General features: G+C 36.0%; 1 protein-coding gene across 8 annotated transcripts in view; it reads left to right on the forward strand.

Annotated features, from left to right (window-relative positions):
- CAMK2D (calcium/calmodulin dependent protein kinase II delta) overlaps positions 1–14,824 on the forward strand; it is a 317,423-nt gene that overhangs the window by 254,715 nt on the left and 47,884 nt on the right. For all 8 annotated transcript variants that reach the window (XM_042935660.1, XM_042935653.1, XM_042935655.1 and 5 more), the window contains 4 exons: positions 9,414–9,508; positions 11,847–11,969; positions 12,821–12,904; positions 13,351–13,393. In XM_042935660.1, the coding sequence (XP_042791594.1) occupies positions 9,414–9,508; positions 11,847–11,969; positions 12,821–12,904; positions 13,351–13,393 (345 nt within the window). The remainder of the gene's footprint in view (positions 1–9,413; positions 9,509–11,846; positions 11,970–12,820; positions 12,905–13,350; positions 13,394–14,824) is intronic.

Consider the following 14,824-nt stretch of genomic DNA (forward strand, 5'->3'; position numbering starts at 1 on the left):
ATGTTTCAAAGTGACCTGAGTACTTACCAAATTCAATTTTCTGGAATGGACCAGAGAATCACTGAATAAGATTCTTCGTGGTGAGGCTCAGGAATTTGCATTTTATCAGGCTTGCTAGGTTATTCTAGTGCACACCAACATCAAACAGCATCATGCTAGCTAGTTGCAGTTTTCTTTAGGGCAGCAAATTTTAAGATTCTTACACAATATAGCAGAGGTTGCAAACAGGTGGTTCACAGATATTTTGCCCAGATTGCTGAACCTTTTACTTTGGGAGGGGGGGGGTGTTGACATTTATCATTTATCTTTATAATTTATTATCAGGAAATTTCACTAAAGCAATTGGAAGAACTAATAACAGGATACTCTTGCTCTTAAATAACAGCTGTACCTGTCAAGTGATGGACACATGCTCTCCCCTGGTTACCCGCCCGCCCCATACACAGTGTGGACACAGGCATTCATCTCTTCCTGGTGCTGGAAGACCTGTTTGCCACCCCTACTATATGGCATAGTTACCATCATCTGGAAAACAACTTCCTATCTTGCTGACCTTGATCTTCTAGATCTTTGTTCTTCCCATAATTGTCCCTTTGGGTCAGAGTTAGTTAAACACTTTTTCCTATTTGAATTGCATGGTGATTTTTTTTGCATAAGGTATTGCAATATAAAAGGGAGCCATACTTATTCTTTGTATAGTTAACTGTACATTTCCAAACTCCACTCACAGTATGCCCTTTATTTACTGAGAGTATTAAGTGGATGTCTTGTTAGATTGTTCCATTAACTCCCCACTGACTTTTTGGAGTTTTTGAACATTGCTTTTTTCTCTCTCCTTTCATCAGAGCAGCGACTAGAATGTTTTAATCGTTAATGTTATTATAGGTTTAATCATTTTTCTAACTCCAGCTTTTATTAACATTATTTTTGAATGTTATTGATAATGTAATCTTTCTACCTAATCAGTAATCAGTGCTTCTCAACTCTTATTAATCAAATATCTCTAGCATTGCCCAAGCTCAAATGACAGTGAAAACTAGTTCAACTTCCACTTTTAAATGTTATATGAAGCTGTGTCAAAATAGTTGTTTTAACTTTTTATTTTGGAAATTTTGAGGTATACAAAAGTAGAATAATATAATTAAATGACAGCTAATCCTATTTCATCTACACCACCCAACTCATCCCTCCTCCCCAAGATTATTTTAGTCAAATACAAATATAATATCAGTATATCTATACATACCATAATGTGTGTCTCTAAAAGAAAAGGGTTCTTTTAAAAGAATGACAATAATAACAGTACTTTAAAATTTAATATAATTACTGCTTAAAACCATCAAATAACTAGTAATTTTTTTGGCAGTTTGCCCTCTTGTCTCATAATTTTATTATTAGTTTGGTGTCTTAGGTCCCCCCCTTTTTTCTGTGAAGTTTATTTTTGAGAGAGAGAGTGAGTGCACATGAGGGGGAAAGGGCAGGGAGAGAGAGAATTCCCAAGCATGCTCCACACTGACAGCACAGAGCCTGATTTAAGGCTGGAACCCACAAACCATGAGATCATGGACTGAGCCACCCAGGGGCCCCTCTTAGGTCTCTTTTAATTTGTAATTTCTGCTTCTCTATCTTTCCTCCTCCTCACCCCCCTTCTCGTTTTTCCATTTATTTGTTGAAGAAACCTGCAGTTCCCACAGAGCACCCCTACAGAGTACCTGATATTGGTCTCTACATAATGTTTACCATGGTAAGGAACCATGATTCCTTGTGAAAGAAACTAATTCCAAGTCTAGGTTAAGAAAAGCACAAGATGATACAGGTGCATCTTGTTATAGCAGAAAGACAGAAAACTGTTAAAGACCACAGACTTTTTTTTTTTTTTTTTGCAAGAACATATCAGGGATGATATGACCTCCAAAGGTTGGATGTGTCTCATGATGTTAGTAGCTTCTGATGATCTCTACCTAGATATGAACAGGACTCAGGAGCCAACTTGAAGAGACGACTTCTAGTTAAAGATAGGACAATGAAAAGTTAAATGAGAAAAATAACAGTAATAGATTGAAACACATCAAGTTTAAATCCATGCATTCATGACTATAATCAAACTACAATAGCAATCCTAACCTTGGATTAGGGGATTAATTAATGGGAAACCAATGTATTTCAAAATTATTTCGAATTATTTCGAATTATTTCAAAAACCAATCCATAAAGGAAGGAACAAAAGTCTGCTACTTTACCTTTCCTGTATGAACCTGGTCATACAGGTCACCAAATAATTGATGAAATAAGTTGTTCTTAGACTAAAGAAGGTGTAATAGAATCAAAATATCTTTTTTTGTAACCCCTAATGAAATATCTAGGTAGAAATCATTAAAGGCCAGTAACATCCTGAGAAACATTCAAATTTTGGAGGTTATATCCTCATCCCTGAAGTGCTCTTGCAAAAAAAAAAAAAAAAAAAAAAAGAAGATTTTGACCAGCTTTTAAAGATTTTACTGACTTAGTTTTAGGGCAAGAAAAGAAACTCTATTTTTTTTTCATTTTTTTTTTCTCTGACCTAGGAGAGGAAGGTAAAATATTAGGGTTATAAATTAAGCTTACAAGAAAAAAGTAAATTGGAATGGGGCAAAGACTCTCAGTTAGACAATAAAAACTTTAATAAAGTTCATAGCTAAAGGAAAAAGTGGCTGCAGGGAACATTTAAGACAGTACCAAAGTGAAACCTTACTAGTGGTCAAGGCCTTTCAATTACACAACACAAACAATTTAAAATTTAAAATGCATTTGTCTTCATAGATGAAGAAAAAGTAGCTCTAGCCTGCTTGTGGCTGAAACAGTTATTTCATATAAGCTCTCAAACCATTTCCTCATCTGTAAAATGGAGACAATAACATTTATTTACCTCAGCATTGTACAGGGAGTAAATAAGGTAATGCACTAAAGCAGATGTAGCTACTCAAAAAATGTTACCTACAAGAAAATGTATTATTATACCATGACTCTCATAGTTATTCTATACTTACAGAAAATAGAACTCCAAAAAAGCATGTAATTCAGGAAGGCCTCAGACTCCAATCTAATGAACAAATCAAAATAAGCTTACAAACGAGTATTTATTTAAATAGGCATTGAGAAGTAAACATCAGTGTAAATAGTGCTCATGTATTTTTTTTCTTTAAGTCTTCTGGCCTGAATGTTTTTAAATCTTTTATATTTGTGTTATTGTTTTAGTAAAAGTAAATTTTTTGGTAGAAACTCCTCAATCAAGCAATTAAATTGTGGGCATTTATCTATGTAGTGGTTGCCATTTCTTGGGGAACGAGGTATCTATGAACCTTCCCCTTTGTAGAGACATACCACATCAGTGCCAGCCAGCAGGACTGCAGGACAAAGCCTCTGAAGCAGGCCAGCCTTGCAACCTACCCTAGGTTCAGAGTGCTAAATGTCTCAGTTGTCTCTGTTTTATAATTTCATAACAGCCTACTTCAAATGTTTATTAGAAAAATGTCAAATTAAAAAATTAATATCGACTATTGCCATTACAGAGCTAATTTTCTTTGGGGCACCTGCGTGGCTCAGTCAGTTCAGGGTCCAGCTTCATCTCAGGCCATGATCTCAAGGTTCATGAGTTCAAGCCCACATCAGGCTCACTGCTGTCATTGCAAAGCTCTCTTTGGATCCTCTGTTGCCCTCTCTTTTTGCCCCTCCCTTGCTAGCTCTCATGTGTGCTTCCTTTCTCTCTCTCTCTCTCTCTCAAAAATAAGTAAACATGAAAAATAATTTAAAACTAATTTTCATATTTACCCCCAAACCATAACTAAGAGATAAAACTACTTAGGTACAGCCCTTCTTCTACCTCTGTCCTGGGAACACAAACACAGACACTCATCACGATCCTCATTATTAGATGCATGTGTTAGATAGAAAAATAATATAAAAGTAAATTTAAATAAATTTACGTTGTTATAATGTGGAGAGAAATGGAAAAAATACCTTTTTATGTTACAAAGATGAAGTATCAATAGGCTAAGATTTTTTCACAATATACTGTGATTTTTCTTTTCATGGCCTTTTTTTTTCTTTTTAAATCTATAGTAAAATTATTTTCAGCCTTGATTTTAAAGTTTTGTTAGGTTTTTATTTAATAATGTTTAAATAAAATGTTGTTTAAATTGTTCCACTCTGGTAGTGATTCACATGAATTTAAGAATCTGCTTTTGAACTTGAACTTCCAGAAGCAGGCTGTGACAGTCTAGGGTGATTAAACTATTGTCTAAAAGCCATTTTAGCTCCCACAGTGTCTATTGTATAAAGATGACAAATCTGATGGACAAGGGCTATATTTTCCTAACAAGGAAAGTTAAAGAAACCCAAGAAACCAACACTGGTAAGAGATAAAAGGAATCCTAGGCCATGCCAGGCAAAGTTTTATCTGTCTGACCCTCTTTCCTTGGTTTCCATGCTTTAAGGGAAAGCAGCAAGGGAAAAATAATCAGTAGAGGTCAGAGCAGTGACAGAAACTAAAGACTTTAGGTAGGCCAATAAACTTTTCCAAAGTAGGAGGGGATTGGTTCAAGATGGCAAGTTTAGAAGATCCTGAACTCACCTCCTCCCATAGATACACAGACTCTCCAGCTTCATATGCAAAAATTTAAAAAAAAAAAAGGGCAAAGGCTGTCAGTGTTGACTAGACACTGGCAAAAGAGTAGAAAACCACACTGAAGTGGGTAGGAGAGACTGGGACACAATCTCACTGTAAACCCTGCCCATAGCTTGGTGATCCACAATGAAGAGAAAACTCAAAACCTGGGCTTCTCCTTGAGGAGTAAATGGTTCGAACCTCATATCCAAGACCTCAACTTTAAGGACCTGCACCTGAGAGATGAGCACCAAGAATGTCTAATTTTGAAAGCGGACTCATGTACCAGATGCACAAAACTATCATGATCTGTAAGACAGCTCTTAAGGGGCCTGGATACTTGGACATACCTGCCCCAGGGCCCAGCTCAGAGGCAGCCTGATTGCACCCAGACATCAAGTGAAGGAGGTTGACCTGCTTATATTAAAATGTCAGCCAGTGGGGCAGGCATCTAATTAAAAACACATATCTAGGAGCCTGCTGGAGTATTCTCTGGGGTGGAGGCTGGCAGGACTGTGTCCATGCTCTCCTTTGGCCATGCTTTCCATTTGCTGCTCCAGAGCACCAGGAAAGAAGCTTTTTCATGTATCTGATGCCCTGATCTTGTGGCAGCTGCCCAGGGGATGCCTCCTGACTGGCTGGCTCTGGAGGCCATGGGGCCTTGTGTTCCTTCTCTTGTGAGACTGTAATAATCAGCATCACCCAGGGAGGAGCTCATACCTCTGTCTGGAACCTTGATTTTTGCAGCTGCTGTCAGGTGACACCTCCACATTGCCTGGCTCTTTCGGTCAGTGGAGCTTATGCTTGTGGGTCCTCTAGGACTGTAACCGATAGAGAGATAGTTCTTAAATGGCCACTACCCACATAGCATAGCAAGAGGTAATAGACCTAGGAGCTTCGTCTTTCTGTGAAGGGCACCTATAAACTAACCATCATAGCTGCAGCCTGAGGAGCAGGTTTCTAATTAAACACACATCTAAGGAATGACTATAATCCTTTTCAGAGATCTCAGAGAGTACCACTATCTTCATGCTCACCCTCTGCCACACTCCAGAGCCCCAGTGTCTGCTGGAGGAAAGCTTTGCATACAGCTGGTGTCCTGGTTTTTACATTTACTGCCCTGTTTTTTGCAGCTGCCTCCCAGGGCATGCCCCCTTGATTGCCTGGCTGGTTATGGGGACTTGCATTCTGAGGTCCCACAGTTGGAAATTGTAGAGAAAGTTATTGGCAAGATGCCACACCAGGGCACTGCACAAACAGCAGATTTAGACACACATCCTTCTAATCTTTCTGTGAAGAAGACATCTTGGCTTTTCCTAGAACTTTGGCCTGAGGAGTAAGTTTCAGAATTGATATACATCTAGTGGACTACAGAGTTGCTCTCAAGAAATGTAGGTTGTGGATACTATCTTGGCACTCTCCCTTTGCCTTGTTTCAGCTTGCTAGTATCTCCCAGGAAAGATATTATGCATTCATCTGAAGCTCTGATTTTTGTGACTGTCACCCATGGGACCACATCAAATTACTTGGTCAGTAGGGCTTATGCTTGTAGTCCCACAGGACTGTATATATTTGCATAATTTTTAAAAACCTGCTATCTGAGGGTCGGGATTCCAAACAGTCTGAACCCAGGTGCTGAGATCTTTCCCTTTCAGTCACTGGTGGGTCTTGGCACATCCTCACCTACTAAGAGCTAATAAAAATATAGTAGGCTTTTTGGAGAAGAGCAAAGGTTTGAGAGATGACAAAGAGTTGGGGTAGAGTTGAAAGACAAGTTTCATCTTCTACACAAAACCACTACTTAAATGTTGGGAAAGGTGGGGGGCACCTGGGTGGCTTAGTCGGTTAAATGGCCGACTTTGGCTCAGGTCATGATCTCATGCTTCAAGAGTTCAAGCCCCGCATCAGGCTCTGTGCTGACAGCTCAGAGCCTGGAGCCTGCTTCAGATTCTGTGTCTCTGTCTCTCTTTGCCCCTCCTTTGCTCATGCTCTCTCTCTTTCTCTCAAAACTGAATAAACATTAAAAAAATTTTTTTTTAAAAGATTGGGAAAAGTGGTTATTTTATCCACTCTGTAGACCAATACAGAGTCAAATAAAATGAAAAAACAGAGGAATATGTTCCAAATGGAAGAATAAGATAAAACTTTAGAAGAAATCTTAATAGAACACAGATAAGTAATTTACCTGATAAAGAGCTTAAAGTAATGCTCATAAAGATGCTCATTGAACTTGGGAAAAAAATGGATAAGCACAATGAGAACTTCAACAAAGAGATGGAAAATAAAAGAAAGTACTAAATATAAGTCACAGAGAATGTGACTAACAATAGATTACATGAAGTAGTAGAAAGGATGAGTTATGAAACCAAGCTGGTGGAACTCACCCAGTCACAACAGAGGAAAAAAAAAAAAGCAAAAGTGAAAAGAACTTAAGGCACTTATGAGACAACATCAGGCAGACCAACATTCACATTACAGAGGTTCTACAAGGAGGAAAGAGGCAGAAACGTGTTTGAAGAAATAATGGCTGAAAACTTCCTTAATGTGGGGTAGGAAACAGACATCCAGTTCCAGAAAGCTCAGATTTCCAAATAAGATGAAACCAAAGAAACTCACACCAAGACACATTATAATTAAGATGTCAAAAGTTAAAGATGAGAGAATATTAAAAGCAGTAAGAGAAAAACAACTAGTTGTGTACTAGGGAAGCTTCATAAGCCTATCAGTATGTTTTTCAGCAGAAACTGTGCAGGCCAGAGAAAGCTGCATGATATATTTAAGCTGCCAAAAGAAACAGCAACAACAACAACAACAACAACAAAAACTTTGAATCAAGAATGTTCTACCCAGTAAAGTTATTCAAAATTGAAGGAGAGATAATGAGCTTTCTGGACAAAAACTAAAGGAGTTCATCAAACTAAACCAGCCTTACAAGAAATGTTAAAAGGAATCTTTAAAAGCTGAAAAGAAAGGTTGCTTATTGGTAATGAGAAAACATATAAAAGAATGAGTCTCATTGGAAAGGTAAATACATAATAAAGATAGTAGATTAATCACATATAAAGCTGGTATACAGGTTAAAAGACAAAAGTAGTAAAAAACAATGATTATAATAATTAGTGAAGGGATACACAAGTAAACTATGACATCAAAAACAAAATGTAGGATAGGGCAGAGTAAAACTATAAGCCTTAGAATAAGATCAAACTTAAGTTATTAAGTTAAAGTACACTGTCACAATTAGAACTTGTTAAGCCTCATGATAACCACAAAGCAAAAACCTGTAGTAAATACAAAAGAGAAAAAGAGAAATAAATATAACATAGCTCTAAAGAAAGTCATCAAACCACAAAAGAAGAGAGCAGAGAAGAAAAAAGGAGCACAGAAGAACTACAAAAACAGCCAGAAAACAATGAACAAAATGCCAAAAGTACATACCTATCAATAGTTACCTTAAATGTAAATGGACTAAATTCTCCAATCAAAATACATAGAGTGGCTGAATGCATTAAAAAAACAAAAACAAATTTATACTGCCTACCCTTCAGATGTAATGACATACAGTCTGAAAGTGAAGGGATGGAAAAACTATTTCATGCAAATGGAAACCAAAAGAAAGTTAGAGTAACTATACTTATATCAGACAAAGTAGGCTTTAAAATGAAGGCTGTAATGAGACAAAGATGAGCATTACATAGTGATGAAGGGGTCAATCCAACAAGAGGATATAACATTTGTAAATATTTATACACCCAACATTACATAAGTATAGGAGCACCTAAATATATAAAACAAATATCAACAGACCTAAAGGGAGAAATAGACAGCAATACAGTAATAGTAGGGGATTTTGATACCCCACTTACGTCAATGGATAGATCATCCAGACAGAAAATCAATAAAGAAATATTGGCCTTAAACCACATGTTAGACTACCTGGACTTAACAGATGTGTACAGAATATTCCACCCAAAGGCAACAGAATACACATTCTTCTTGACATGGAACCTTTTCTAGGAAAGATCATATGTTAGGCCACAAAACAAGTCTTCATCACGGATATCAAACAATATATCACCCCAATGACAGGTAAGTTTCATCTTTAGGTATTTTTTTTTTTTTTTTTTTAATTTTTTTTTTTTTTTTTAACGTTTTTTTTTTTTTTTTTTTTTTTTTTTTTTTTTTTTTTTATTTTTGAGACAGAGACAGAGCATGAACAGGGGAGGGGCAGAGAGAGGGAGACACAGAATCGGAAGCAGGCTCCAGGCTCTGAGCCATCGGCCCAGAGCCCAACGCGGGGCTTGAACTCACAGAGTGTGAGATCGTGACCTGAGCTGAAGTCGGACGCTTAACTGACTGAGCCACCCAGGCGCCCCTCATCTTTAGGTATTGATCTGTTGTGCCTGTTTAGAATTCTTTGGTTCTAAAGTTAATAAGGAAACAGTGTCTTTGAAAGACCCATTAGACCAGTTGCGCATAACAGATACAGATGTAACATCCCATCTAAAAACAACAATACACATTCTTTTAAAGTGCACAGAGAAATTTTTGGACTGCCATATACTATCAGAGTTCATGAGCATAAGAAGAGAGCATTCGCCCTCCACAGAATGTTTCAGAGTAGATCAGAGCATGTCTTTCTGAAGCTTTCCAAATACCCAATTTCCTCTCTTTGAATGGATGTGGCTTAAGTATCATTGTGGATCTGCCACATTTAATTTATTGTTGCCTGAATGACTTAACATTATGTTAATATGCTCATTCTGTCTAGGTGTCATTCTCTATATCCTTCTGGTGGGATATCCACCCTTCTGGGATGAAGACCAACACAGACTCTATCAGCAGATCAAGGCTGGAGCTTATGATGTATGTAATAAATGTTCATATAGTGTAGATGAGCATTTGTTTTTTTTATTAACCAAGAACAAAATTTTTTCATTACACTTTAAACTATAATTTTCAACAATTTCTCTAATTATTTTTCTCAATCCTAGGGAGAGGGAGATAAAGAGTAAGAAAAGCAGCATATGTGTTTAGTTTGTATTTCCTTTTAGTTCACTATCTCCTAAGATTGAAAGGAAAATAGTTGGAAGTCTCTAAGGAAGGAGTTCGCTTCTCAAAATTTTTGGATCTTAGTACATTTTAAAACATATAAAAATTAAAAGATTTTTGCTTTAGAAATGATTAATGCTTGTTTAGTTGAATTATATTCCCAAATGTTTATCACATAATTTTAAATCATGTATCAACAATATTTTGCAGTGATCTATGTATCAAATAGAACATCGTTCCATTGTGTCAGCTTGATTTTTTTTTAGTCTTATTTACCTCATGGGCTTCTGTGGAAACTTTCATTTGAAGAATGTGTTTCACAATTTAATATACTTGAAAATCACAGTTCCAACATGTTTCATTTATAATTAGAATATTTGAAAGTATGAGTATGAATTAGGTTCTAAATCTCAAAAGTAAAGCCTTATCTATTTTCTCTTTATGGCTTAACTTTGGGTTCACTGATAATAATTTTCTCTCCTTTGACAAATATGTATATAAATATGATTTACTACCACCTTTGGTAGCTTCTCACACATCCCTCTGGAAATTAGAGTTCAAGGTTTAGAGATGCTTTTGATATATTATTAAGTGGAGCAACTAAGTCGTAGGAATTTTTGGGTCCACCTTCTGTGCAGAAGTTAAAAGCTCAGTGTGGAAGTGAGAGAAGATAAAATAAAAAATCTCTGTTATATTAAATCAGGTCTCATGAATTCAGCAGTGCCTTTCTGTTAAAATGTTCTATATAGATGGATGTGGGTATAGCAAGAATTTAAAATGCATATTCTTTTAATTTTGAAGCATCCCATTCTATCTAGTCAGACTAATATTTGGGCCAAATTAAGATTTACATGGCCACAGCTAGCACATTCATCATCTTTGCAGACTACAACTAGGCACCCCCTTGGCAAGACATAGTTCTGCAGATGCACTGCTTAATGAATATGGAGGAATGACTTTGTGGAAACTTTTTTAAAAATGAGATAAAGGTCCACCTTTATTCAGGCTGAACCAGCTCCTAATTTGCTATCCGAATATCTGTACCTCAAGGAGGAACAGCTTGAATATTTCTTCATTGGCAAGTTTTCATAGCTGCCCAAAATAACTTATGGAATTAAAATGACAGTTGCTAAATTGGTAACATTTCAAGTATTAAAGAGTCAGTATCATTTTTTTCATATTTCATTTTACCAATGGTTCACAAAGTACCCATCTTACAACTACTAAAAGTGAACTAAAGTCCATGACATAGTGACAGTGACTTTTGTTCCAAGATTGTCTATAAAAATCCGTGAAGTGGAATAAGAACCTGATATTCTGTCTGTTGTTTCGAAACCGATGCAAATTTTTCTTAGCCTATGAACAATAGTATCTCTACTAATAAATTATGTGAAAATGAGGCTACATAATTATCAACAAAAGATTTAAATACACTTAGGATAGCTATTATATAGTTATTAATACACAAATGGATTACTCATAGAAGTTTTGAATGTTGGTTACTTTTAAGAACTTTGATGAAATTTGTCATTAAGTAGATTAACCTTTCTGAAGTGCTAAAATGAAATCCTGCTGAGGCACTTGTAGTCTGAGATTTCTTCTCACTACTATATTCCAAATAGCCACAATTAGTAGGTCAGTTTTGGCACCAGCAACGGAAGCTCTTTTATTATTTCTACTCTTACTGATCATGAGGTGTGAAAGTATGTAATACCTCATTTTTTCTTATAATACTTCATTTTGAATCTTGGTGTAATAGCATGATGACATCAACACATTTGACAACCTGCCAGCTTTATTGATGTTTACAAATAATTATGAGAAAGACTGTGTAAAATCTTATTTTCAAACCAAAATAAAGATCCTTTGAAAGGACTAGAAGATCTTTAAATTTATTTTTCGAAACATTAAAATACATTTACTAGGTATAATATGCAGTTTAGTGTATATACTTATCACTTATTAGCTACTTATCTTTTATATATGTAAATATATTCAGATTTATCTACATGTAGATACAATTTAACTTATACAAAGAGTAAGTTTTTTGATGAAACCCACTACTTAAAGAAATGATTAGTTTACTTGGCTCTTCCCTGTTTAATTGAATGTATCTATTTTTGAAACTATTTATAAATTTGTATTTTTGAAGTTTCCATCACCAGAGTGGGACACAGTGACTCCTGAAGCCAAAGACCTAATCAATAAAATGCTTACTATCAACCCTGCCAAGCGTATCACAGCCTCAGAGGCACTGAAACACCCATGGATCTGTGTAAGTGACAATTCTCCAAAGACCTTAGGAACTAAGATTAAAAATGAATCATTCTTTAAAATTTTTTTCATGGATTTAAAATAATTTTTATAGAAAAAGATGAAAGTAAAAATGAATGAATTTTTGACTTGAGTTATTTAATAAAATAAATTTATAATGGTAGTAAATGCTGTTTTGGTAACAAAATCTGATTTACATAGATCGATAAATATTGCCTACAGTAACACAAGGAATAAGTATTTCTCCTACCAGTTATTGATAATACTCATGAACAGAGGATAAGAAAATGACACCAAAATTAACTGTATTCCAGTAGAGATTAGACAAAGTTCAATTATTTACCATTAGGCAGCTTTAGGAAAAACAGCAACAACAGCAACAACAACAACATCAAGATTTGGAAGCTTGTAGTTAAGTTAAACTAGCAAGAAAGAATGGCCATAGTAGACAGATTATACTTCAGATGTGATAAAAAAAAACTGTGAAATTTGGAGGGGATGTAGAGATTTCACTACATTTCTAAGGTTGTCAAATGTTAGGGCAGTAAATATGGTACTTAGTAAATGAAAGGCAGTCCAATAGAAATATGATTAAAGACATTGAAATAAAGGTAATTTCGGGAATTATTGATATTCATATCTATGCTTTCTATAGATAAATGTTGCATCTTAGTCATAAATAGTCTTGGCAAAGCTAATCATCCATTAGGAGGGAACTTTTGCAAGTGAATACTCACAAGTTCATTGTATGGGTTTAGGCACCATTAATGCAGATTGGATGAAGTTGAGGATACTATAATGCTTAGTATGATTTAATTACCCTAAGTTAAGTTTCTTTTCTTCCTCTTCCAGCAACGTTCTACTGTTGCTTCCATGATGCACAGACAGGAGACGGTAGACTGCCTGAAGAAATTTAATGCTAGAAGAAAACTAAAGGTAAGGAATTACACATTTGTGTGAGGAGGTGGACTTAGCAGAGTGAGAAATGAAATTGAGAAGAAAATAACTTACAGCAAAGGCTTTTGAATGTGCGGACCTCAGAACTCTTATTCCTCCTCTTCTGGGTCTTGAGAAAATGTAATAGATGCTGGAATGAAACCTACAACGAAGAGCTGGGATCTCTGTGGCAGTGTGTGCTGTGGTTCTTCCCTTCAGAGGAAAGCAACTGTGCAGTTTGATCATTGGAACCTGGCCACACACCTGAGGGTGGCCCCAGCTGAATGTGAGACATAGTCCTGCTGCTCTCAGGAAACCAAAACAAAAACAGATAAAAATCCCCTAACTAAAAGTAACGTTAGGAGAAGATTTGTTATCAAAGACTGTTTGTTAGGTTCAAGATTTGCAGAGGCAACATTAATTTCGAATTCTTATTTTTCTGACAGGGTGCCATCTTGACAACTATGCTGGCTACGAGGAATTTTTCAGGTACATGTGTTAAGAATTCTCCTTATCCACTGCTCTCCTCTTCAGTAGTCAGTTTGGAATTGAAGAAAAACTTAGTAATTATAAAAACACTGTTGTTTAGGGATAACAAATATGTGGCATGGATTCCTTCTACAGAGTGTCTATCATCAGGAATCTGCCTGGGTGCTGTCTCCACAGAGACATTAGGCACATGACTGCGCCCTTCACAAGAGCACTCAAGCAGCCCCTGGTCAGTGCTATACAGGACTCAAAACCCATCTGCCATCTGTGCTGGGGTGCACACAAGTTGTGGAAATATGTACTTCCTCCTCTTGAAGCTCAGTATTTCAAACTTAGAATTAGTTCTTTGATATTTCATCAACTGCTAACTATAAATACGGTTTTTGTGTTTGTCTCATTCTCATAGGAAATCCCAATAAGTGAGATTCTTAAAAGAAGAGCATTGTTGAGGAACCCAGTTCTTTTAGTCCCAAGTTCTTTCAAAAGTACAGTTGTATCTTGGCACACTGTAAGAATGGTTGCATATTTCAAAGGTATCTAAACTCCAGAATTTACAGAGAACCCTACCTTAGAGTAATATAGGATAATAAATGTTCCTCAAAATGATTCCATGATAAATTTTTTTTTTTAAATAATGGGCTGGCTGAAAGAAGCTAAGCCATTTCTTTGTTATAGGGGTGACTCTCTAAAATGGACATAAAGTATATATTATGTCCAGAAAGTATTTGAATCTTGGAACCTCCTTATTCAGTAGGTTATCTCAAAGGACCAGGTTTCCAAAAATCAAATTTTGGTAAATTTTAATCAGCCTTATGTATGGAGAGTAACTGAAGTGCAAGAAAGTTACATTGTTAAAGTGGCTGTTGAGACTTAGAAGGATTATCAACCAATTATGCCAAAAATACCACCACTTCGCTTTGTTTACTGTTTACATAAGGGTGATATGTGTCATCAAATGATCTAGCTATTCTTCCATTATTTATCCCAGGACATACTTAACTCCTGGGAATTACAGTGCTATCAGGTGATGATCCATACCGTTATCAAGGGTTCTACAACCTTCTCAACCAATTTCTAGTTAGTTTACAACTATATTAAATGGTCACCTTTTGTCCCCCGTTATATTTAGTTATGTATTATATGAAACCGTAGGAGGCTTTCCAAAGGCTTCCATTGACCTCTTAAACGACATCAATGATAAGAATACAATGAGTAATGCTACAGATTGAGGGTCTGTGTTAGTCAAATGCATGTATTTTGTCCAGTTTGGTGTGATAAAACCTTGTCACTGCCTTTGTCAAGTTACTTGTTTTATGAACAGTTGATTAACATAGTTGACATTTCTATGGGTGAGTTCAGTATCATCTCATTAAATATTAACTAATGTATACTATATTCAAATAAATATTTCACTGTGGCCCAAACATTAGT

This window comes from Panthera leo, chromosome B1 (assembly GCF_018350215.1).
Source record: "Panthera leo isolate Ple1 chromosome B1, P.leo_Ple1_pat1.1, whole genome shotgun sequence".
Lineage (NCBI taxonomy): Eukaryota > Metazoa > Chordata > Mammalia > Carnivora > Felidae > Panthera > Panthera leo.